The sequence below is a fragment of the Leguminivora glycinivorella genome, chromosome 7 (assembly GCF_023078275.1).
Source record: "Leguminivora glycinivorella isolate SPB_JAAS2020 chromosome 7, LegGlyc_1.1, whole genome shotgun sequence".
NCBI lineage: Eukaryota > Metazoa > Arthropoda > Insecta > Lepidoptera > Tortricidae > Leguminivora > Leguminivora glycinivorella.
The window spans coordinates 19,511,180-19,537,198 of record NC_062977.1 but is presented as its reverse complement, the minus strand read 5'-3'; the positions used below and the strand labels follow the sequence as shown (position 1 = coordinate 19,537,198).

General features: G+C 38.0%; 2 protein-coding genes across 2 annotated transcripts; one reads left to right on the top strand and one right to left on the bottom strand.

Moving 5' to 3' along the window:
- Window positions 1-3,591: 3,591 nt before the first annotated feature.
- Window positions 3,592-9,464, top strand: LOC125227934 (small integral membrane protein 14). Its single transcript, XM_048132342.1, has 4 exons — window positions 3,592-3,759; window positions 4,026-4,099; window positions 4,966-5,157; window positions 9,279-9,464. Exons 2-4 carry the CDS (start codon window positions 4,028-4,030, stop codon window positions 9,315-9,317), a joined length of 303 nt encoding a protein of 100 aa, XP_047988299.1. The 5' UTR covers window positions 3,592-3,759; window positions 4,026-4,027; the 3' UTR covers window positions 9,318-9,464.
- A 4,062-nt stretch (window positions 9,465-13,526) lies between these two features.
- On the bottom strand, window positions 13,527-25,992 carry LOC125228068 (zinc finger CCHC domain-containing protein 8 homolog). The gene is made up of 7 exons (XM_048132516.1): window positions 25,192-25,992; window positions 24,648-24,817; window positions 23,610-23,808; window positions 17,982-18,113; window positions 16,354-16,531; window positions 15,672-16,003; window positions 13,527-15,076 (listed from the first exon to the last, which is right to left on the bottom strand). The coding sequence occupies exons 1-7, from the start codon at window positions 25,897-25,899 to the stop codon at window positions 14,567-14,569; spliced, it is 2,229 nt and encodes a 742-aa protein (XP_047988473.1). The 5' UTR covers window positions 25,900-25,992; the 3' UTR covers window positions 13,527-14,566.
- Window positions 25,993-26,019: the final 27 nt, after the last annotated feature.

The following is a 26,019-nucleotide window of genomic DNA, read 5'->3' as shown; positions in this document are numbered from 1 at the left end:
TAATAATCATTCTAAAATTATTGAATAAAGTACAGCAGTAACATAATATGGCATAAAATTAACATAATACTCCTAAGTTATCGATGTTTTGTATAATATTATTTAATATTAAATAAACATACATACATACATATAATCACGCCTGTATCCCATAAAGGGGTAGGCAGAGCACATGAATACTAAGTTTCAGTGCCACTCTTGGCAAAAAGGGATTAAAAGAAATCCAAATTGTGACATTGCAGTGACAGGTTACCAGCCTCTCGCCTACGCCACAATTTAACCCTTATCCCACAGTCGACTTCTACGACACCCACGGGAAGAAAGGGGGTGGTGAAATTCTTAACCCGTCACCACACGGGGTATTAAATAAATTTGACTAAATATTTAAAAAAAATCTCTATTTGTATTTCGTCAACATTACGAGCACATAATTAAGTATATATGTGTACGTACTGAAGTAAGTCGGCTTACCTTACTTTTAGTTTTTAACTGGTAATCTGTGTATGATTTTTCTCAAATACCTATATTTTATTTCACTAATAGACCGACGGACACACCAATTTCTAATATTATAAGTAGTTAAAATGTAAGTACGACCTCGTGACAAGTGGTGGGCGGGGCACGCGCGGACACACCCCCCGCAAGCCACGCCCACAGCACTTTGAAAGCTTAGTGAAGCTCTTAAAGGCTCGGCGAAAGTGCCGAGATATAAAAGTATAAAATATTTTATTGTAAGCGCATTATTGCGACCTGATGGAAATTGCAATTATAATCGTTAGGTTTTTCACGAGTTTTATTGGTAAGCTTGGTTAAAATGGAATAAAATATAAAAGTAGTACGAAAAGAATTTCCTTCGTATATTTACGGAACCGTAATAAGAACGTGTCATGCTATTTCAGCCAGTGTCTGAACTAGCATGACAAATACGAACGTTTCCGTAAAAATACGAAGGAAAAGCTTTTCATATGACGACATATGAAAAGCTTCAGCAATTCTCGAATAGTTTGTACATTTGGATCACGTCTCCGCTTTTGGTGAAAATTGATAGGCTGATAGAGTCCATGACGCTGAGCAAGATCTACTAGGTTTCCCAAAATGTCCTAGGTTGTTTGTATGAAACTTTCCTTTATTGTTACCGAAAATGTATAGAAATCTGGTAACAAAAAGGAAGGTTTCATACAAACAACCTAGGACATTTATGGGAACCTAGTGGATCTTGCTCAGCATCATGGACATCATGGTATCAGCCTCCCAATTTTTATCAAAATCGGAGACGTGATCCAAATGTACAAACTATTCGGGGATTGCTCAGTTACGTTACGCCTGACAGCAATAGGTAGTAGATGAGAAGTTATTTTGCACTTGAGAGTAAAATAAATCGCGACGGCGACGGAAAGACTCGTGTTTGCAATATTCTTACGACGCGAGTTACACACAATGTTTTTCATCACACTATAAATTAATAGTACATTGTGCAACAAGGGGAGGAAGTTGAATATTACTAACGAGAGTAAGTTAAATCGCGACGGCTTGCCGGAGCGATTTAAAGACTCGAATTTGTAATATTCATACTCCCCGAATTACACAAAATGTTTTTCATCACACTTGCGTTATAAAAAATATGCAAAAAGGTGAAATAGAGTTCAATACAGTACTATAAATTTATTTACCCCCTAGGGAGAACGTGTGCGCGTGTGATGAAAAGTTAAATACGGTACTAGAAGTTTCATAACTCCCTGGGGAGAACGATTTTTCTATGACTCGGACGGAGTGTGATGTGATAAAAGATATGAAGTAGGTGTAGAGTCCCATCACTATGGTAATGGTACATAACTATTTTGACACATGGAATTTGTCCAAGAAAAAACCGGCCAAGAGCGTGTCGGGCCACGCTCAGTGTAGGGTTCCGTAGTTTTCCGTATTTTTCTCAAAAACGAATGAACCTATCAAGTTCAAAACAATTTTTCTAGAAATTCTTTATAAAGTTCTACTTTTGTGATTTTTTCATATTTTTTAAACATATGGTTCAAAAAGTTAGAGGGGGGGCGCACTTTTTTTTTTTTTTTCCTTTAAGAGCGATTATTTCCACAAATATTAATATAATCAAAAAACGATCTTAGTAAACCCTTATTTATTTTTAAATACCTATCCAACAATATATCTCACGTTGGGCTTGAAATGAAAAAAAAAAAAACAACCCCCACTTTACATGTAGGGGGGGTACCCTAATGAAAAAAAAACTCCATTTTTTATTTTTGCACTTTGTTGGCGTGATTGATATACATATTGGTAACAAATTTCAGCTTTCTAGTGCTAACGGTTACTGAGATTATCCGCGGACGGACGGACGGACGGACAGACATGGCGAAACTATAAGGGTTCCTAGTTGACTACGGAACCCTAAAAAATGGAGGATCTCGATATCGTTTACGTAAATCTGAATATTGATGTAATAAAAGTTCATGAATAAAGACAAATGTGATTGTGTGAACAGTGTTTTTACAGTAGGTAACTTGTATTTTACACGAGGTGTAAGGTGTGTAGTGTACAGACCTACTAATAATTATCTGGAGCTGAATTCCACATGCATTAACTCTACAAGGATAAACTTTTCAAATTATATAGGTATGTACGCCTTACAAGTAGTCATACTTATCCACCGAACCGGGGCACTTGTCCTGCGCGCCAAATTCGAACTTCTTGGTAGACAAATTAGAGAAGTTTCATCATTTAAGCAACTTTGACCAATGACACATAAGTATATCCATTTATTATTCAGTTAATCCATTAGCAAATACTTTAATTATTTACATCGGGGCGTTTATTCCCAGATTTACTACGGGTGTACATTTGCAGAAAGCGCGGGCCCTTCATTCTTAAACTGTTGGGTCAAAGCACGACTTACGCAATCCAAAGACAGGTGCATTTGACGCCCTTATACTTAAAGAGTCTGGCCAAGCCCAACTTACGCAGTCAAAAGCCGACCTTTGCCGCCCTTTTACTTGTATATTTGGGCGAAGTTCAACGCAGGCGATCCAAAGCCGGCGAGCCCAATCTTGTACAGTCATCGGGCGAAGCCGAACGTTCGTGGCCCAAATCCGGACGCCTTCAGATCTCTCATACTTGAAAAGTCGGACGAAGCCCGACTCACAAAATCCAAAGCCGGGGCGCCCTAATATTTACTTGAAAAGTTGGATGAAGCCCGACGCGGTCTTAGGGCGGGGCGCTAACTCACACGTTTGTTAACCGCCTCGATGACAACGGAAGAGGTGTACGGCTGCTAGCAGTGCCAGCGCAGCTCCGAACGATCCAGACAACGTTTTACGAAAATTTACATAATATATATTATTTAATATTTTAACAGTTAAGCACATTTTAAATAAACCGCTACAATGACACGACACTGTTACCACGATATGACTGACAACCATGAAGAATAGAGGAATACTAGCTAATCTCCATAATCTGTGGCTTCATTGCCGTAACAGATTACCGCTCCCTGTTCGGTCATAATCATGTCTACTCGAACGTGCTACTGAACTGTCAATCCCCTCTCAAGTGGATATCTAGCCAGCCAATAGGAAAACACCCAGACATCAATCGAAAAAATGACGTCGCGAGTCGTCACCATCTTTTGAGGATATTCGCATTTTATTTTTTGTTTAGCAAAAGACGGTGGCGACGAAGCTGTTCCATAATAAGCGTTTAGTTGACTATATATTTGTGTTGTAGTGTTTCCTTGGACAATAATATACACAGGTAAAGCATTACTTTCACCAGCTAAAATCCCCTCCCTTGACAGCTGAGTTTAAGATTTTAAAACATTATTTGTAAATAAAAACAAAGCACCGTAATCATGTAATTTTCGTAATGCAATCCGTTCTCTACTCAATAATTATTATTTTAACTAGCTTGTTTTAAGCTTATATGAAGATTTCTTGTAGTTTTAAAGAGAATTTTAGTAGCCAAACATTACGCGATCTACCTATGTGGCGAAGGCACTTCAAACGAGTTTCTTTATACAGAAATGGGTGACGAAATGGATCCTTGCGAGTGTATTTGGAACCACGAGTTGGCGATGCGGCGTCTGATCAATCTGGTGAGTACATGTATCGTGACCTTGTGCCTATTGTGGTGAACGCTACTATTATCGATAAGTGCCCCTGTACATGAATTTGTTCATAACGTGTGTTGTTATCAAACTAAAAAACGAATTATCGCTAGATTATGGCATACTAAATAGGAGATTTTTAACACCCTTTTATAGGCATACTAAATTAATTTTCAATGTTGTGTATGTGAATAATTTGCTATCGGAATATAGGATTCGTCACACTTGCTCACACACACACACACACGCGAAGTGTATACTGTTATCAGTAGGTATTCCAATTATTTTGTATGTATAATTGGTTGTTTATCAATGAATATCCACCTACTATACTCTGTTGAACAGGCTTTGCTGTGTTTACAAAATAGTTTACAAAGTAGGTTCTTATACATCTGTTTGAATTTTTTGCTGCCATTTGGTGTTTACCAAATTAAATCGTATTTAGGCAATATTTACCATAATAATAAATATTATACAGTTTTTTTATTATTATTTTGGTTTTACTACATATTAGCACAACATAATTGTAGGTATGTAAACATTTGTGCCTTTTCCAGCCAACCTTTGACATAAAATAGTTAACTCTTGGCCACAGACTAGCCAAAGGCAAAACATGGCCTACAATGGAGTGAGCTCGCCCAGAAGATGCCTGTTCACTCTTGACTTATAAATAAACTATACAAGCCTTAACCAGGTGGGCAAGCATGGTTGCATGATATGGCTTATTGCGTTGCTGCAATCTTTTCGTATTTTCTGTGTGCAAAAGTGACACATAGACGCAATAGGCTATATCACGCGACCTCATCCAGAAATTAGTCAAAGCAGTAAACAATAAACGATTTTATTAATTCCAGCTCCGACAAGGCCAATCCTACTGCACGGACACGGAATGCCTAGATGAGACGGGCCTGCTGCCGGCGCCCGCGTCGGCCGGCAACAGCTTCCTGGTGATGTTTGCGATGATGGCGCTCGCCGTGGCCATGTACATGCTGCGCCCGCGCCGCCGCCAGCTGCCCGAAGCTAATAAGCCTCCACGTAACTCACAGGTCACTTTACCAACACATTTTTACGGTTCCATACCTCAAAAACTACTTTCTGAAAAACGATCTGGATAGAGCCCTCATAGAACCAGCAACAATCTCCAGTTCTCTTCATCTGCACTTCTGTCAGTCATGTCATGAGTCAAGACTCTTTGTAGTCTATCTTTAAACATGCTTCCATCTAGCACCAAGATTCTCCTAGTCCAAGCCCTCGTTTTGCCATCATGGATTATGCTGATGTGACTTCCAGTAATTCACCCAAGCCTCTCTATATAAGTTCATCGATTGCTCAACAACTGTATCCGGTTTGTTTTTGGACTGCGAAAATACGACCATATTTCAGCATATCGTAAGAAACTAAACTGGCTCCCTATTCGACAACGACGGTCGTTAAGTATTCTCTGCACTTTATTTTCTATTTTATTTGACCCTTTTACCCCTGATTATCTTCGTTCCAAATTTAAATTTGTTTCTCCGCGTCCCGGCACTGATCTCCGAACCACCCGTAGTCTTAAACTTATCGTTCCCCAGCATCGCACAGGCTTCATGTCTAATTCCTTCACTGTGCAGGCGATCCGGCTGTGGAATGATCTTCCGCTCTCCATCAGGCAGGCCCAGAGCAAATTGTCTTTCAAGCGCATGTTACGCAAGCACCTGTTAGAAAAAGTTCAATAGTTGTCCTCATGATGTTTCACAATGGTTATTTTATTTTATATATGTATTTTATGTATATTTATTATATTTAGCATTATTTATGTATGTATATGTAGATATAACTAGTTAGGCAAATTTAGGTATATGTATATAATTCTACTTAACTGTTTTATGACCCTGCACCAACACGATCTCTCGGTTTAGCCCATGGTTGACTGGTAGAGAATGCCTGCTAGCATTAAGTCCGCCATTTGTACTTTTTAATTGTGCAATAATAAATAAATAATAAATAAAAAGAAAAAGAGCCCTCATAAATACTATCAATGTATTTAGGGATTCTTTAACCCTAAAATATAAAAAATATTATAACGACGATCTTACACAGATTGACTGAGTCCCACAGTAAGCTCAAGAAGGCTTGTGTGACTTAAGAAGAACTTCACATCAATTTTAAACTTAAGGTCTCATATTGACGTCAATCTGATGTCTAGTCACAGTATAATAAAGAGTACTATCGTACAGTATGGCCACTCCCGCTCCCCGCTGAAAGTGCCGCCCACCCCGCTCGGTTACCTCACAGTTACCGCCTGTTAAAAACGCGAACAGTCTACCTGTCATATCACACTCATACAAGCATAGTACGCGTTCACCTACACGAGCTTAGAATGTGTGCTAGGAACGCGCCTCTTTCGTATATTTGATCGCCAGTGTCCGAGATGTGGTCTAGTTGAGTCATTTTGATAGTATCGTTTTTGATACCATATGCATCTAATCTAAGGGTTAATTATGGCATGCAAAAAAGTTTAAATCACGTAATTTTAAGAAATGAAGTTCAAAGGTCTGGACTCTTAATTTCTGCCTAATTAAATAATTTTGTACGATAACGCTCACCGACATTATCATAAAAGAGACGTTTAACATATTGCCTCCATATTGTGCTCACATAACTCTTTATCATTCATTTTCCTCATAATAACCACGTTAGCAGACTCATTTGTAATTGACTAGTTATGACTGTGTAGCTTGCCAATAAATTCTTCACCTTACGGCGCCGGTATAAGGTCTAGATAAAAGTAATCTTGGAAAAGAATAATCGCACAAGACGACTTTTTGCACACATTTAGCCATAAAAGCCGCACTGCAGATGAAATAGTCACTGATCAATTATGAACCATAATTATTACTGTGTTATAAGGACTACGAAAGCTGCTGTGTTTTGCGTCATCAGTCATCACTGTTTTGAGGCCATTTTTTGCCAAAGTTGTCCACCCCACTTTTTTAGTAACATGGTTAATTTTTACGCGATTCATACGAATCGCGAGGTCTTTCGATCCCAGTGGGAGAAAAAAAATTGTAAGATTTCCATACATTTTTCAAACTTGCCCATTCCGTTACCGCCATACATTATGAAAAAAATGGTAACGGAATGGGAAATAAACTTGGGACACTTTTTTTCTTTTATTAGGATTGAAAGAGCTCGCGATTCTGAGTGGAAACCACACAAAAATATCTAAATAAAAAAAAACCGGCCAAGAGCGTGTCGGGCCACGCTCAGTGTAGGGTTCCGTAGTTATTCGTATTTTTCTCAAAAACTACTGAACCTATCAAGTTCAAAACAATTTTCCTAGAAAGTCTTTATAAAGTTCTACTTTTGTGATTTTTTTCATATTTTTTAAACATATGGTTCAAAAGTTAGAGGGGGGGGGGACGCACTTTTTTTTTCCTTTAGAAGCGATTATTTCTGAAAATATTAATATTATCAAAAAACGATCTTAGTAAACCCTTATTCATTTTTAAATACCTATCCAACAATATATCACACGTTGGGGTTGGAATGAAAAAAAATATCAGCCCCCACTTTACATGTAGGGGGGGTACCCTAATAAAACATTTTTTTCCATTTTTTATTTTTGCACTTTGTTGGCGTTAATGATATACATATTGGTACCAAATTTCAGCTTTCTAGTGCTTACGGTTACTGAGATTATCCGCGGACGGACGGACGGACGGACGGACGGACGGACGGACGGACGGACGGACGGACGGACGGACGGACAGACAGACATGGCGAAACTATAAGGGTTCCTAGTTGACTACGGAACCCTAAAAAGTGGGGCGCTCAACTTTGAAAAATAAAATGGCCTATTGATCTAAGAATTCAGCTTTCGGCAGTACCTATAGAATGAAAAAAATATCGGCTTTTCTCTTAATTTAGTCATGCATGGTAAATAAACTTCGTGGTAACTACTGATTACTGAAGAATCGATTTAGTAGCTATGGAAACGTAAGATTTTTTTTTGCTTTTTTTATGTTGATACATTTATTTGAACACAGTCTGTTTTTTATAACCTGTTTTGTACTAGTATTTCCTAGTTACCTTGACTCGTGTGTCAATAACCAAGTTTTAAATTACATAACAAATTACCTATGCAACGCTGAAGTTACCTACAGTTACACTTTCCTGAAGACGTAAGTCAATAAATAACATTCACGAATAAATTTGCATGATAAATACATTGTTTAGTGTAAGGACTTGTTTTATAATTAGTTGTAGGTTTACGTACGTAAATAACAATATTGTGGAGTAGTGAAATATGTAAAAACTAGGGACGTGATTCACGTGATATAAATTTTTGAGAGCAGCTCAGAAATTCCCTAATAATAAAATTGGCGGGAAGTGTAAGTTTCAGTTTCCAATGTAGCCCGCAAGATGGCATAACATACCTACAGGGCATAAGAAAAAGTACGTGAATTTAACTGTAGAGGGCAGTAATTTACTTTGGCTCGATGTACGGAAAGGAAAGAGTATAATTGTAGTTTGATCTTACGTCTAGGAGTAACTACCTACTACTCTCTAGCTATGTTGGTAGAGATTAAATGTCATCAGAAACTAATTAAAAAAAATGTTTCTTGCGCAAGACTAACCTCAGATTTTTCTTCATAATAACACTGCTGTTACAGCTTTTAGCGGTTTAAGATTTCTATTTTTTTTTTATTACAGGTGGTAAGGTTGCATGATTATAGATAATAGATATTTTCTTACCAAACAAGGTTAAAACAGGAAAAATGTGTTTTTCTCTTTTTCTAAACTGGTTGGTCATCCTGCTCATGAATTCAGATACGAGTATGATTATGATATTGGTGTATCGATGGCGAAGTGCCATGAACTCCCAACTAAATACGAAAACCTAAATAGGTACTTCACCGTCGGTATGTTGGAATTGGTCTGAATTTATTTCCGCAGCTAAGGGATAGGTACCCATATATGATTGTAATATTGTACCCATCGATTAAATTAATAAAATACACCTACCTGTCAAAAGACGATTGTATCAGTAGGTAACCAATAACCATCATCATCCTCCTTGCGTTATCCCGGCATTCGCCACGGCTCAACTATATCAGTACGTAACCAATACATTTAAATTTAGTTTTAGGTACACCTACCATATTTATTTTCCTTTTTATTTCAGGATCACGACGGAGCCCCGCCGACGCCGCCCAGAATTTAATCGTGGACGGGACCCGGGCAACCTCTTTCATATAAAACTAACCTAAAAGGTTCATATAAAAGTACTAACGTGTGGCAATTTTATATGAAATGGGTCCGAATACCGACGACTGCCGCGATCATAGTAAAGGGCTAAGATCCGAGCGTTTTACCGTCTTTTATTTCCACACCGTCAGGATATGGCGTCATTTAGTGTTAGGAAATTCAGACTATACCAATATCAGTAACTACGGCTCTTGTCAAGAGGTAAACACCAAATAACTGTTACTTGATTAATTGAAGCAGCAAAAAAACGCCGAATTTTCACCCTGAACCTCTATGTATAAAGTATCTATGCTTAAGACCAATATGAATGGTCGAAAATAATCCCATAAATAGATCTAACTTCCGAAATGTTTGACAGGCTAAACTTTACATTCAGCAGTTTCATTCCATTATAGATTGTATTTATGTTAGACTTCATGATTTCCTGACATTTTTAGTTTAATATAACAAAATCTCGAATAATGTTCTCTTAAAAAAATCATCTTACATTTATGATGATTTATATTACAAATTTTGACAGTTGTTTCAGATAAATCAATCTGACAAACTTAAGAACACCAAAAATGTAGTTGCGCCTTAATTTTAAAGGTAAATTTAAAGTTATGTATAGAAAAACGTTAACAAAGTTGTGATACAATGTCTCAAAACTAGTAAAATTGTATTTACAAGGAATTTCAGGAGATCTTGCCAATTTCAGGTGCTCCATTCTTCTTTTAAGACCGCCAGAAGTGTTGAAATACCTTGTCAGAAGTAAATAGTTACGTAAGTCAGTGGACTAACAATTTGAAATTCTGTAGTAAATACATGGTGTATTTTTACATGCACTCATCATGTTTAAAAGGATTCCGTCTCCTTGCAATAATAAGTGCAATTTGTATGTATGAAATAATAGGTAAATGCTGTAATCGCTACGGGAATCAGCACGTTTCTTAATACAATGTTTTTCGCAAGAAAACAAGGGGAGCGCGCGGATTAAGAAGAATTCAGACTAGCGTTCTTTATATTGCGTGTAGTCGTTTCAGCGATAGGTCCGCACTATAAGTGTATAATCCGCCTATATGCGCTTGCAAAAATGAACGACGCATATAAAATGCTAGTCTGAAGTCCTTAGCGTTCTCTCAACGTTGTATATTTTATTTAGGTCTGAAATGTATGTAGAAATAAGACGAAAATACCTATACTACTTATGTTTAAAAAGTTTTAAGTGATCATATCTGTATTCAGATAATATTTAATCTATTTTAATTTGATTTATTGCACTATTTTATTTTAAATTATGCAAATATGTTTAGTTATATTGGGTGGGTTTCGTTTCTTTATCACTATTGCTAATAATGTCAAGACACCAATGGAGATTTTTATTGATATTATGAAAAAATAAATAAAACAACTGTGACAATTCATTTGTTTCATTTTATAAAAAGAAACATACGATAATTTACAATAAAAAAGTGGTTGGTAAAAGTGTATGAGCTAAAATGGTACACTACCCAGAATAGCGACTTGTAAATGCAATACTTTTAAAACCGTTCGTTTGTAGAATATCTCACAAAAGTAAAATATAGGTACCTATGTGCAACTGTGAGAAAGACAAATAGTTGCAGTAAAAATTAAGTTCAATCGTTTAAGATTCTACCAGACATGTGCTAACTACGTGACGTGAATGCGTTTGATATCCAGTGATCAAGTGATCAGTTTACTTCAGGGGTCTTCAAACCCCAGGCCGGTAAAAGAAACTAAGGAGGAGACAACGTTTGGAGACCCCACGCTAAGGGCCTGTTGCATCAACCACAGTTAACATCACGCAGCAAGTCTATGGAAACCACTTAAAGTCCCGAGGCCTACTATTGGTACTAGCTAGTACTAATTACTTCATTTAAAGAACATAAGTACTTTCAATCAGAACAAAATGACATTTCATTAGTGTGATTTCATTCGATTTGAAAACAACGATTCCAATCACTTCATTTCAAATTCAACTACAATTTTTAATGGTATGGATAGTAGCGGGCCTTAGGAAATTAAGATACCTACATAATCACTAGTGAAACAATGACCATTTCCTCATAATCAGAATAAATCAGGAACACGTCACACAGAATGCAAAGAATTATTGATTGTCTTTTGTTTACATGAGGAGAAAGGGCTATCATGCTTCGAATAGCCAGCAAACAGCGATGGGCAGTGTCATCCAAAACTGTTTTGTCACACCTCGGGACTATGGCGATCAAATATGTATATGAAATAGGAGAGTTGTTACGCACACAGTCTAAGCTCGTGTAAGTGAACGCGTACCATGCTTGCATCAGTGAGATATGACAGGTCGCATTTTTGACAGGCGGTAACTGAGAGCGGGTGGGCGGCACGTTCAGCGGGGAGCGGGAGTGGCCATACTGTACGATAGTATACTCTTTCTTATACTGTGGTTTTGTAGTCAAGAATGCTGTTATGTGGTCAATTTCACGACGCAGTTAAGGGGCTTACCATGAAGTACCAAAGTCGTTCAGTTTAGGTTGAGAGAGAGGTACGGGGCTACACAACAGGTATAGCTGAGTCCCTTTCTCGCGACCTAAACTGAACGGTTTTAATACTTCATGGTAACCCCCCAGGTCATGATGCCAGGGGCCGATTCAGCAGAAAACTCGAGGCACGATTTCTTCTTTCATAATCAATGAACTCTTGATAGGCGCTGCACAAAAACGGACGGATATTTTGTAATATTCAATGTTTCCAGGTATTAATATAAGAAAGACCATTGAAATAAAAACCCCTAAGTGACTTTAGTGGATAGCGTGAAACTGTACAATTCTATTTAAAAAAGTCCAGTTGATGGTAGGGGAGCCCAAGAAAGGATTTTTGTACTTACTCAAGCGTGTCAGATTAACATGATCAGTGTTTTATAAGAGCGTGTACGCGAGTATAGATGAATATGTGGATAAGCACAACGCATCTATACGCGCATAATTATAAGCTAATAGTTTGAAACCTCTATATGAAGTAACTTTTGCCTTCATCATATAAGCTTTCAGTCCCAATATGTATCTACGACGCTTGAGTAACTACAAATTTAGCATAACCGGCTCCCAACTATAAGTACCTATTCAAACGCCTTTAATAACGTAATTAATATCCTTAAGTAGTACTTAATTAAAGTAAAACCTAAAACGTATTATGCTATAATTTGACACGTAAAATATTGGTTTCACTTAAAAACATCGTCATAATATGTTTGCTTTTCAAACAAATAAAAACTATTTTTGGTGTTCAAATAAAATATTTATAATAAAGTAGTTTCTTCAAAAGAAACCAAATAAAATATACTTCTGAAAAGCTAAGTACTTACAGAACATAATGGTAATAGGTATGCTGAATGCTCAACAAGAATAAAATAAGTAGAAAATTTTGAATTGCGGAATTACTAAGTACATTGAAAAATTTCGAAACTTCTAATGTTGTATATGAATCCAAATTTACTATTTCCAAAATGAGAGTTTTCTTAAACCTTCAATTTTCCGTAACTAGGACATGTTAAATAATTAAACATAATAATATACATATAGGACCATGAAGCTAAAAACAATACATGTAACTAATGTCTGATTCTTCAATTCCACAGTAACATACAGATTTTACATTTGGAAGCTCCAAAAATCTAAATGGCTTGAATTAACTTATGCTATTGAGTATAAAAATACGTCGTTTTCTTATTTGAATAGTCCTAAAGGCCCGTTTAGACGTTACGAGAGCTCGCATGCGGTTCACATTACATTGCGGTATTCGATTGACGAGCAGAATTGTATGTAACACAGTCCGTGATGAAACTAAAATGTATGCGAGCTCGCGCGCCGTCTAACTGGGCCTTAACTGTACAGTCAACAAATTTACAGATATGGCCGAAAGATCAGTCAACAGATAGACAATTCGAGCGCGCATGTAAATACCTCTACTTTTTATTCGAACCATCCAAAAACCTATGGTATACTTTTTTTGCGGCGGTAATACGGGTTTATTAGCAACTTAATACCTGTTTAAAAGCCTGACCAGAAACATATCGTCACTACTTTAAAAAAAACTTGTATCTTCGTCTGTCAATGAAAAGATAATTGTAGTAAGTTTGTATGGAATGCATATAGACTTACTGCGTTTTAGCTTTGAGGAACAGCGTGAGATACGAAATTTTTTTAAAGTAGTGACGATATGACTACGCGCGATGTTGCGGAATTTCATTAGAACTATTTTTTTCATACTATACTGTCACCGCATACATCAAAATAACAGCGCCCTCTTGGTCGGACCAACGTTTCGTTTTCGGCGTAAAAATCATGTTTCGACCAAAGGTTTGTATTCTCACTTATTAACCGAACTTTTATAAAACACGTAAACTGTATCTTCCGTGATGGCCGACTAAGGTTTCGGCTAACGAAAGTTACGAAAAAAGTCAGGTTTCTGTACAGAAAAATGTTCTTTGAAATTATTATTTTTCTGGATAAAAGTAGTCAAAATCATAAATTTATTGTCATGACCACCCATTTTATTTCGCGCTGTCTAGATATTGGTGTAGGATGGTATTTGATGACTGCATTTGAACCTAATCTGCTTTAGTTATAATAAAAATAACCTATCATGTACTATTTTATGAACACAATTCGTCCTAATCGCTGTTTACTATCTAATATTTATATAAACTCTGGATAGTATCGCCCATTATATCCTTCAGAATTACAATATAGGTATAGGATTTCATTATACTGCGGGCCGGAAGCAAAATTCGTTGTTCTTAACATCTCAGACTCCTAAAGTGGTTAAAGCTGACGTGTAATGAACTCTCGTGGACGTCAGCTGTCGCTCCGCTGAAAAACTACAGCCACTCAAACGTATAGTTGCCAGCTTATCCCAATTAAAATCTAGTCAAATGATAGTTCATATATATAAAATCTCTTTCTGACTCATAGACTAAGGGCCAGTTTCATCAACCACAGTTTAGCAGACGCAGCAGAAGTGTATGGAAATTCCCATACAATCAAGTTTGTAACGGTCGGTTTGGTGCAACCGGCCCTAAATTGAGGTCTTTTGCAAACTCTGATAAATCTAACAGTCAGGTTTTGGTAGAGTAGTGTGGATTAATCAAAATATAAAGTAAAATGACAGTTATGGTTACAACGAAGGAGGAGCGACCTATCCAGTATCATAATAAAGTCATTAACTTCATGAATCATGTATCCTGTCCACTTCACTCTTAACCTTCTTCAACAAATTGCTTATCTTCTTATACTTACCCGTCGAGTTCGGTAGATTCTCAAAATTAATGACGTCACAAATGTCTTTAGCAAAGTTCGAGTCACTAGGTAACTTCACATACGGAGAAGCGATATTTAAGACTGGCGTTCCGTAGGCGGTAGTTTTAACACCTTTACTATCTAAAGTGGGTGTTCTAGCTTCGTTTGGTGTTCTATTAGGACTTTCTATACTTGAGGGTGATGGGTTAGAATCGATTTCTAACCTTAAGGGTACTGCATTTGGGACCTCCTTTTCTGTTTCGCTTTCGCTAGCTATATCCATCTCGCTCGGTATATTGCTTGGTTCTGCGTCTAAGGAAATGGTGGGAGAGTTCGGGAGAGTGACGTCTGTTTGTAAGGCGTTGAGCAAGAGTTGTTTTTTTTCTTCTAAATCATCGAGGGAGGGACTGATGTGGCCGCTGCTTAGTTCAGTTTTGTCCTGTAAGAAATAATGCAAAATATTAGAAGGAGGAGAAGGTTAAATAAAGTGTATTCTATTCCAAGTTATGGTAATTATGGAGCAGTTCTCTTATTTTTGGAGAGTATGTATACCCTTCAAGTATTTGAAGTTACGAGTTGTGATCCGTTTCAAACAAAATGCGGTACGCATTCGGTTGGTTGGCGGTTCGGATTCAAATCGCGGTTCATTATATGATCAGTGATTGATCGTCTCAGGCGGCTCAATGTATTTGTAGATTCTACATATCTTGTCTTCAGAATATGGTCATATACAATAGGCTAGTTTCCTATTAGTCAAATCAGCTTCTTAAAACGATTTGCTATTATGGAATTACTATGAAATACTGAGGAGTGACGTCACAGTCAATTCATTTACTTTATATCTTTCTCTTTGACTTATTAAATAGAAATTATGTTTAAACATAACTACTGTCCACATATTTCTTCTAATTATGTGGACATAGTGCTTTATTTCGTGCACTGCATCAAATATTTTAGTCTAGGAAACTAGCCTATTATGTGGTGTGACTATAATATTAATATGTAGAGTACAAAATGTATACTCAGTAACTCACCAAATCATCTTCAATAGTGATATGCGAGGCGTCCAACGGCATAGGAATATCCTTCACTTCGGTCACCGCCACGATCTCCACGTCGTCCGTCTCATTCAACTTGTCAGTCTCTTTCTCGGGCTCAGGGGACTTGGGCGGGGTGGGGGGCGGAGAAGATTCGGGAGGAGGGGGCGGGGAGTGTGACGCCGGGGGGACGCTGGCGGGGGGCGGGGGGACAGTGTCGGGGGGCGGCGGGGGGCATTCGGGGGGCGGCGGGGGACAGTCGGGCGGAGGGGGCGGCGGAGGCGGCGCGTCGTCGGGTAGAGGTGGTACTGATGGAAACTCTGCGACTTCTATAAGGTAAAGTATCAATAGTTATTTGTGGTCATTTTCAGAATTTGGGACAGCCCAATTTACTTTTTTCACATTCTTAATGTAGATTATCGCTTAAAGTTTATGTAATTAACACAAGAACAATATTTTTATAGATTTCATTTTATCGTCAATCAGTGAGGTCATTTTTGTTAACAACTTACGCTAATTAAGGGTTCCAAAATCTGAAAATGCCCTTGTACAACAAGAGACAAAGAGAGAAAGTTGATATTTAAATCGAGTGACAAATTTGAATCCCGCGGAAGCGAAAGATTCAATTTTAAAATCTAGTAGTCTGGAAGTGTAATAAATAAGTAACGTCTATTCTTACCATCCCCACTGTCTAGCTCCATCTCCGCCTGCCCGTCAGCTTTCGCCTTGTCAGCCGACGGGAAGAAGGTCAGCTTTTTCCTCTTGTACGCTTTCATGGCGTTAGGGGCTAGCATCTGCAGCATGGAGATCTTGCTATCCTGCTCCGATATGGGCGGCAAGCCGTATAGGTGGGCTTCCTAGAAAAGGATAGCAAGTTGTCGACTTTTCACTAGAAGAATCACCAAAAATATTTTTTCTAAGGTTTAATTTAATCGTTTTTTTCTCAGAATCAACAGCCCTTGTCTAGGCAAAAAAATGCTCTTGTAATGTTCTATTATTTTGCATAGTTGTCCACTTTGTAGCCGCTAAGTATGTGTTTCAAAAACTGGTAGGAAAAAAAAATTTGGGACCTTTTTCTGCCTAGTAGGTTGGAAATATGATTCTGAGCAAAAAAACTTCCATTTTTTCCATGTTTTACAATGTTTTTATTAAATAGGGTGCCCACCGGTTTAGTAGTGTTCAGTGGATACATGTGAACTCAACATCATGGTAGAAACAAAATGCCTTATAACATTATGTCAGCATATTTGACGTAAATTAAACACTCATAAAAATATGATGCGGATAAATTGGATTTTGAAAAGAAACAAAATCAGCATCCAAAGTTTTTTTACTCGATTTTTTCGCCATGGGATTCAAACCAACGGTGCCTAAAAAGAAAACGATAGTTTGAAACACTCTTTCTATTGTACTAATATAAATAGAAGAATGATAGTGGCTGAAGAGCGTCGTGTTTCGGCGGTTCCGGGGCAACTTGCCGAAACGTGCCGAACCCACGCTGTTACGTCATCGCCAGACGACGCAAAAACGACGAGTTTGACGCTGTTGTCGTCGTCGCCTAAATAGAATACTGTTTTTTTTTGTCTGAAAGCTGAGTAAGTCTTGTTTCATGAAAATCTCTGCTTTTTTATTCAAAATTTTAATTTTGTGTTTATTTTTTCTTACTTTTGTATTTTTAGTTACACAGTGCTTTAGTATTTACTGTCATGCTATGTAACGTATTTGATATAAATAAATAAATAATGAGATACCGTTGCGTTGTCGTAGTCATCATAGTGCACATCATTGGTATCTTGGCTAGGCTTGGAGAACTGATATAGCCCTGTTCTAAGTCACCAGGCAGGCAATTATGGTCGCGCGATAAGTGATAAAACATCTGGCCATCTCTATAGCACTTACTAATAGCACACCTCGGTCACTGACGATCAAATGTATGAAGAGGCGCGTTCCTAGCACACATTCTAAGCTCGTGTAGGTGAACGCGTACTAAGCTTGTATGAGTGAGATATGACAGGTCAACTGGTCGCGTTTTTGACAGGCGGTAACTGTTAGGTAACCGAGGGCGGCACTTTCAGCGGGGAGCGGGATTGGCCATACTGTACGATAGTACTCTTTATTATACTGTGCTAATAGTGCGATAGGGAAGGCGTGATATTTTATCGTCTATCGCGCGACCATGCTACCCGTGCAGGTCTACTACTCATAACAAAATTGTATAAATAAATATTGCTATATAAATCTTGTGCGACATACTTGAGAAATCAGTGACGTCACACATTTTTAGCAGTTAACAGGTTAAATACATACCTCACGGTAACGCGAACTGGCAGTCACGTTGAAGCCAGGGAAGTCAAGTATCTTCTTGATATCAAACTTGTCCTTGGAGCCCGGCTCGCAAACCTCCCCCTCTTCTTCTTCTGGGTCCCTTATTGCGCTTCCCTGAAAATCAAAGAGTATGGAGTCATCATTCTCTTGCCCTTATCCCAGTCACTTGGGGTCGGCGCAGCATGTCTTTCTCTTCCATACATCTCTGTCACTCGTCATCTCATCATTAACTTGTTTTAGTTCCATATCATGTCTCACACAGTCCATCCACCTCTTCTTCGGTTTTCCCCTCCCGTTACTTCCACCACCTTCCACATTCATTCGTAGTCACATGTTTCATCCCTCCGTATTACATGTCCATACCATGCTAGTCGATTCGCTCTTAAGTATGGAGTATTACAGAGAGTTACTGTCAAAGTAAAATGCGTAATCAGTCAATCACAGTGCATAGACTGCCATCTCTCGACACAAGCTTATAACTTTTAAACCTCAGTTTTGACAATTTGGCCCATATTGTTAGCCTGATATGTGTTAAGATGTCAAATATTAATATTAGCGCCATCTAGCCGAGCGTTCCCCAAAGGTATAACGCCATCTAGGCCACCGTACCTTCTTCTCTATGGCTTTGAGGTACGTTTTTTTCTTAGACCTTATCCATCTATACGGAGTTACATGTCTTTGCTGAAAATACATAAATATAACCTTTTAACAAGTAAGAATTAAAAAACCTCATCTCCACTCCATAATACAACAAATCTGTACATAAGAATACAAATAATTATGTTACAGTGTGGTTTATTCTAGGATTGTTTCTGTCTATTACGCTAAGAACGACCATGACATTATACCTGTACAGGGCCATGGACTAAGGGCCAAAAAAAATACAAAAAATGTAGCAAAGAAGTACTTCGCACAATCAAATAAGGTTTACTAGTTTGTGTTTTTAGTTACAACGCTCGTATCTTGTTTTGCGTCACTACATCATTTCATCGTTTTGAGCAATACAAGTTCAAATAATGAAAAGCGCTTGTGGCCTAGCGGTAAAAGCGTGCGACTTTCGATCTGGAGGTCGCGGGGTTCGAACCCGGCTCATACCAATGAGTTTTTCTGAACTTATGTGCGAAATGTCATTTGATATTTGCCAGTCGCTTTTCGGTGACGGAACATCGTGAGGAAATCGGACTAATTCCAATAAGGCCTAGTTGGAAGGTCAGATGGCAGTCGCTTTCGTAAAACTAGTGCCTACGCCAAATCTTGGGATAAGTTGTCAAAGCGGACCCCAGGCTCCCATGAACAGTGGCAAATGCCGGGATAACGCAAGCAGGATGATGACAAGTTCAAATAATGTTAGGGTCGGCTCACATCAGAATGACGACGGCCGGCAGCGACTCGGCGAGCACTTTAAGAGGCCTTATTCCTAAAGACGAGCGTTTTTTGCAAAATAGAACCTTTTTCATTCAAAATTATAAAGAAACTATAAATGATTATTAAAAAAATGATAATGTTCCTAAAAGTACATATCTTAAGCTAGAAAGCCAATTGGTACTACTTTAAAATATGTCTTTTTATACTTCCGAAAAATCAGTTTTTTCGGAAGACGTTTTCAAATTTCGTAGTGGAATAGCTCGTTTAGAATCGTGATTGTGCTGTTAAAAATGTTATTTGGGGTAATAAATGATCACAATCCTATTTGTTATATCCTGTACGAGTTAGCTAATACTTTGACATTTTAAGATTTACTTGAAATGGTGGATAAATAACCTTCCGTATCCTCCCCATTTTTTCGATAAAAAGAGGTTTACATTATGTATTTTTCCTGCGATTCCTGCATTTTTTGTAACTCTTAAATAATATTATCCTAAACTAGAACTTCTTATTGACCTATAAAAAAAAATCATACATATAAGACATACCTTTCTGTCGATAGATATGTTTTTAAAACACCTAAAATTCGAATAAAAGACACTGTGCTAACGCGAGCCCGCTCAGTCTGCGCCGAGCGCTCGAAGACAACGGACCTGCGTTTGATCGTCCGGCGCACCTAGCTTTCGTAAGCAGCGCGATAGTTCCGAGAAGTGCCGTAAACTGCGACTAAACAAATCTTGATCCTTTTTACACCTTATGCAATTTTAGCATTCGACATGCTTTTCATATGATTTTGGATTTTAAGTTATACGTGAAGTTTGTTGAGAGTTTGAATTATTATTATATTTTGGGACCAGGATGAGGTTCTGGTTCTCATGATGATGGAGTCAGGCAGGAGATGTTCAACAGAACTGCTATTCTACTTATCATAACTCCACCATGTTTGGGCTCATTAGATTTGGGCTGATGAGCACCATCGATCTAGATGAGGTCCAAGGTCTCATGATGGAGTCAGGAGGTGGTCAACAGAACTGCTATTCTCCTCATCATAACCCCATCATATTTGGGCTCATTAGATTTGGGCTGACGAGCACCATCGAACTAGATGAGGTCCAAGGTCTCATGACGGGGTCAGGAGGTGGCCAACAGAACTGCTATTCTCCTCATCATAACCCCATCATGTTCGGGCTCATTAGATTTGGGCTGACGAGCACCATCGAACTAGATGAGGTCCAAGGTCTCATGATGGAGTCAGGAGGTGGTCAACAGAACTGCTATTCTCCTCATCATAACCCCATCATGTTTGGGCTCATTAGATTTGGGCTGACGAGCACCATCGAACTAGATGAGGTCCAGGGTCTCATGATGGAGTCAGGAGGTGGTCAACAGAACTGTTATTCTCCTCATCATAACCCCATCATGTTTGGGCTCATTAGATTTGGGCTGACGAGCACCATCGAACTAGATGAGGTCCAAGGTCTCATGACGGGGTCAGGAGGTGGCCAACAGAACTGCTATTCTCCTCATCATAACCCCATCATGTTCGGGCTCATTAGATTTGGGCTGACGAGCATCATCGAACTAGATGAGGTCCAGGGTCTCATGATGGAGTCAGGAGGTGGTCAACAGAACTGCTATTCTCCTCATCATAACCCCATCATGTTTGGGCTCATTAGATTTGGGCTGACGAGCACCATCGATCTAGACGAAGTCCAAGGTCTCATGATGGAGTCAGGAGGTGGTCAACAGAACTGCTATTCTCCTCATTATAACCCCATCATGTTTGGGCTCATTAGATTTGGGCCGACGAGCACCATCGAACTAGATGAGGTCCAAGGTCTCATGATGGAGTCAGGAGGTGGTCAACAGAACTGCTATTCTATTCATAAGACTGCTTGCACTTACATTGACATTATACTTTACATAATGCTATTAAACCTAATGAAGCGTTGTTTTATTACCTAAATCTCAAAACCCTCTAAATAAAATATGTATAGTAAGGAAGGAGCAAAAATTTAACCGCAGGCTTTCCAAACCGACGATGTTTGATCAGCTACTTTTAGAACGAACATGTACATAATTTGATTTTCACCCTTTCAAATGTTTCTAAGACGCAATGTTTTGCACAGGTCACGTCATGCACAGTTAAACTGTGGAATGAATTGTTGCCAGCGGTATTTCCGGACCGATGCGACCTTCAAACCTTCAAGAAAAGAACGTACATCCATCTTTAAGGCCGGCAACGCACCAACACTTCTGGTGCTTCGGGTGTCCATAGCCGGCAGTGATCGCTTACCATCAGGCAACTTGTCTGCTCGTTTGCCTCCTATCCCATAAAAAAAAACGTTTAATAATTTTTAAGAAAAAAAAACCGCCGCCTTTTGGGTTCTGATGAAAGCTACTTGCGAATGTTGGATTATGTACAAATACATACATACAATCACGCCTGTATCCCATAAAGGGGTAGGCAGAGCACATGTAGAAATGTGTAGGTATTTTTTAAAACTGCTTTTAATGCTTTAATTATTAAATTTTTTAAATCGGTCCAGTAACGACGGAGATATCGAGGAACAAACAAAAAAAAAACAGACGAATTGAGAACCGTCCTTCCTTGAGAGATTTGAGGCGATGGTTAAAAAGTGACACAACATCATGAGCAGTTCCACTGCACCAAATGTCACTATTCTGGACGTAAGTGCATGCTGTTCTTATAAAAATATGAAAGTCACTATAATTGTGCCGTTTAGATTTAGGGAGTTCCGGTCTGACCATCATCAACAGTTCCACTGCACCAAATGTCATTGTTCCGTACGTAAATGCATGCTATTCATATAAAAACACAAAAATCGCTATATGTATGCCTTTCAGACTTGAGGAGTTCCTGGATTTCTCCAGGATCCCATCATCAGAACTGGGTTCTGATAAAAATGGGACCAATCAGTATGCATATACATTCAATAAAAAAACAGAAATCACTATTAAACTATTCTCTAATTTCCAGTTCCTAACTAAAATTTTCCTAATAAAAAAAAACAAATTGATCCCGATACAAACTTTCACCCCCTTTTTCCCTCTACTAGGGGTGTAAATTTTCATGATCGATTCTTATCTCTTCGAAATTTTGTTAATGCAATCTATACAAATTTCGACTTTCTAGCTTTCGTAGTTTCGGCTCAGCGGTGTTGGTTGTTGAATCAATTAATTAGGAAACCTGTATTTATATATGTATATGTAGACTACTATACTTTTACTACATTCATACACCTTATTTACTACTACCATACCATGAACAGGAAATTCCCCGTATAAAATTGAAAATTATGTTATTACCAATTTAATTCAAAACTATCAAGATTATTTGTGTCGGCGTTGAAACGCGCGTTGAGTTGCAGGTGCTCGCGTACCGAGCGCCAACGCCATCTATCGATGGCCGTTTCGTGAAATTGATGAGCGCTCTAAGGAATAAGGAGTCTTAAGTGTGAAATAATTTTAAACTTTATCTACATATCTAAAAAGACCAGTAGTCACTTGACTAACTCTAACAGGTCGCGCAGCCGCCGGTCTTTTTAAATATGTAGATAAAGTTTAAAATAACCTCGCTGCCACCCACTGCTCGTCGCTGCCGGCGCTGCCATTCCGGTGTGAGCCGACCCTTAACGGTATGGGACCTTGCTTTTCACTTTTGTGTTGTTTTACCATAGAGTCAAAACACGTCATTTTGGATGTCATGGATAGGTATGAAATAGAGATGGGCCGAATACGGACTTAGCCTAATACGAATATTCGGCCGAACATTCGGTTCAGCTGTTACCGAACCGAACATTCGGCCGAATATTCGGTTGCGCCATATTTTAAATTCTGGCTTAGAGTTAACAACTTTTCAATGATTGGTAATGGGTACATTTATCTTACTAAAGGCTATTTTTATTATTCCTATAATTCAGTGCATAAGAAAATTTTGGATTTTGTTTCTTAAACTACGTTATTTTTACTTGTCTACAATATTATTGTATTTGTATTTCAACGCATTTCCCTTTGGTAGTTCCTTAGAATGCTGAATTATCCGATGAATTACGAAACAACTTACGCTATTTATTTACTTCGCTTATTCGTTAAATATTCTGCAATGTAACCAAACTATTCGGCCGAATACAAACATTAAAAATCTTGCTGAATATGGCGAATACCGAGTATTTGGCCCATCTCTAGTATGAATGAATAAAAAGTAGATTTGGATGAAATTACCGTAGAGTCAAACATGGTAATCCCAGAATGTGATATCCGCGCCTCCTCAAGCCAGCCAGGCGGGTACCCTAGCAGCCTCATCCGGTAGATGTAGAGTGGGATCTCGCTCCGTTTCAAGCCGAGCGCGTGCCGAAGGTTGCCGGAGATTCGGCCAGGGATTAGGTGCCCATACTTCTGTTCGTCTTCTACGTGGTAGCGGCTGGAATAGAGGTGTCAATACAGGCATATTGTTAGTGAAAGTTGCAAAGTTGCAAACTGAGTGACTACAGCTCACCATAAAAGGCTTTGAAAGTTTATAGTACACAATCTAAAAAAAAATAGTAAATATAAATAATAGAATAGTAGAATTAAGACTAGCAAAGTCTTTTCCAATTTTCAAAAATCAGCTTAAATTATACTATCTACCTCTATCTTAAATTGCCATTTTTATTTATTGTATTTATGTATGTTGTATGTATGTATTGTTTTTATGTAAATTTATTTATGTATTCGGTATATATGTATGTGTGTTTGAGTTGGTTTTCTCTATATTTTTTGTTCTTGCACTGCCTGTTAGCTTTTGTTTCTGTTCCGTTTTTCCAGCTACCCTAAGGTTGTCTGGAAGAGATCGCTTTTTAGCGATAAGACCGCCTGTTGTTATACCTAGTTATACTCTCACTCAACATTCTGTATATTTTTTAAATGTAAAATGCTAAAATAGTGCAATAAAGAATATTTACTTACTTACTTACTAATGAAAAACTACTAAATAGTTTTCTTTAGTTTAATTTGCTAAATTACATGAGTTTTTTTAATAAATGAACTTAGATTTTGACTATACGACTGTACGTAATACGTTTGCTTTGTCATTAGTTCTAAATAAATGCAAAAAAATAAGGAATAAGTTCTCGCTTGAAAGAATTATGCATTTTGCCTTTGCATTATACTTGAGCACTTGGTCAAATTTCAAACTGATGAAAGAATCAACAGCAAAAAATAAAAATAGGCTCATTAAAAATAGCTCTAGCTTACTAAAATTTACAAGTTAAAGTTACCTACCCAACTTTAACCATGTTTTTTCTCTTTTCCGCAATCCTAGCATTATCTCTTGGCACTGTACAATCTCGTAATGGATGTGCGCCATCACAGTTAAAACATGTTGGGCCTCGGCGAAGCACTGGAGGGGGTGTAGGCTCTTTTGCTGGTACGTTACAAATAAGAGTAGACGCCTGAAATGCAAAAAAGGTTTGCAACATAAAATATTAGATACTTATTATACTTAGGAACCTATTTAACATTAAATTATGAGATTTACCCATAAAAGGTTTTTCTTATGAGAAAAGCTTCTAAGTGACTTTGTTACTAAGCTTTTGAAGTACAAAATAATGAATTAAAATAAACCATTATACATAGAAGTGTTATCTTGATAAATAAAATTGTGACCTAATTTTGAAGTACTCATATTTATCCGAAACAGAATACCTAGGCTAGGTTTTAGAAATTAATATGTTACTTTAATTAATCTGATTGGACCTAATTCGAACTTATTTGTAATGAATTCAATTGGACATTGTAAACAAAACCTATTATTTCTTTAATTCACCTGTTTGTATCTTGGTATATCATCAGGTTCCTGTGTAGATGGGTCAGTATCTACAAAGAAGAAGTTGTCCTGTTCTTCTGGCTCCTCTTGAGACTCTGTTTGAGGTGCACTAGCAGCCCCTTGTAAATCTTCAGGCCAAATGTCAAGTTCCAAGTCTGTTTCCGCATCCGAACCCTCCAAAGCTTCAGAATCATGCAGTTTAATAAGTTTTAACATAAAGGCTTTTATTTCCTCCTTATAAGCTTTAGCAGTCCTGCTATCTTTAAAGCGCACTGTGAATAAAGGTGTCCGGTTCTCACAACCCGCTACACCCAAGTCTGTATTGGATGCTGGAGAATCAACAACAATGTCTTCATTGAATAATGACGATTCAGACGTGTTACTCTTCTGCTTTTGAATAATATCGTCCTCTTCGACCACCACTTGCTCGTCGTCGTCTTCAAGTTGAATAATATTAGCACTTTTCCCTCCATTATGTGCTTTTGTTGGTGATGATTTTACCTCAATAGTATCGGTAGAGCAGTCGATGTCTATACATTCTACAGGAGTTTCTTCAATTATAACATCGTCGCTTGAGGGTTGTGAGCTGATTTTTGGCTCAAGGCGGTTAATTTTAGGATGTTTACCTTCATCTTCGCTACTTAGTTCGATGTCATCATTATCCAATTCATAAATGATATCGTTAACTCCAGCCTTCCTTTTGGACATTGTCGTGAAGATAGGTCATCAAACCGTCGAGAAAAACCCAATTTAAACAAATCAAATAAGAAAATATACACGAAATTCCTTATAAATACAACCAAGCGCGTAAGAAATTTGACAGCTAAG

What these genes read in the sequence shown, in the direction of transcription:
- LOC125228068 (XM_048132516.1), bottom strand. Translation starts at nt 25,899, where the DNA reads ATGTCCAAAAGGAAGGCTGGAGTTAACGATATCATTTATGAATTGGAT. An exon ending in ATATACCAAGATACAAACAG is followed by an intron (nt 24,818 to 25,191) that starts GTGAATTAAAGA and finishes TTTGCATTTCAG; the next exon opens with GCGTCTACTCTTATTTGTAA. An exon ending in TTACCATGTTTGACTCTACG is followed by an intron (nt 18,114 to 23,609) that starts GTAATTTCATCC and finishes TTTGATTTTCAG; the next exon opens with GGAAGCGCAATAAGGGACCC.
- LOC125227934 (XM_048132342.1), top strand. Translation starts at nt 4,028, where the DNA reads ATGGGTGACGAAATGGATCCTTGCGAGTGTATTTGGAACCACGAGTTG. An exon ending in TGCGGCGTCTGATCAATCTG is followed by an intron (nt 4,100 to 4,965) that starts GTGAGTACATGT and finishes TATTAATTCCAG; the next exon opens with CTCCGACAAGGCCAATCCTA. An exon ending in AGCCTCCACGTAACTCACAG is followed by an intron (nt 5,158 to 9,278) that starts GTCACTTTACCA and finishes TTTTTATTTCAG; the next exon opens with GATCACGACGGAGCCCCGCC.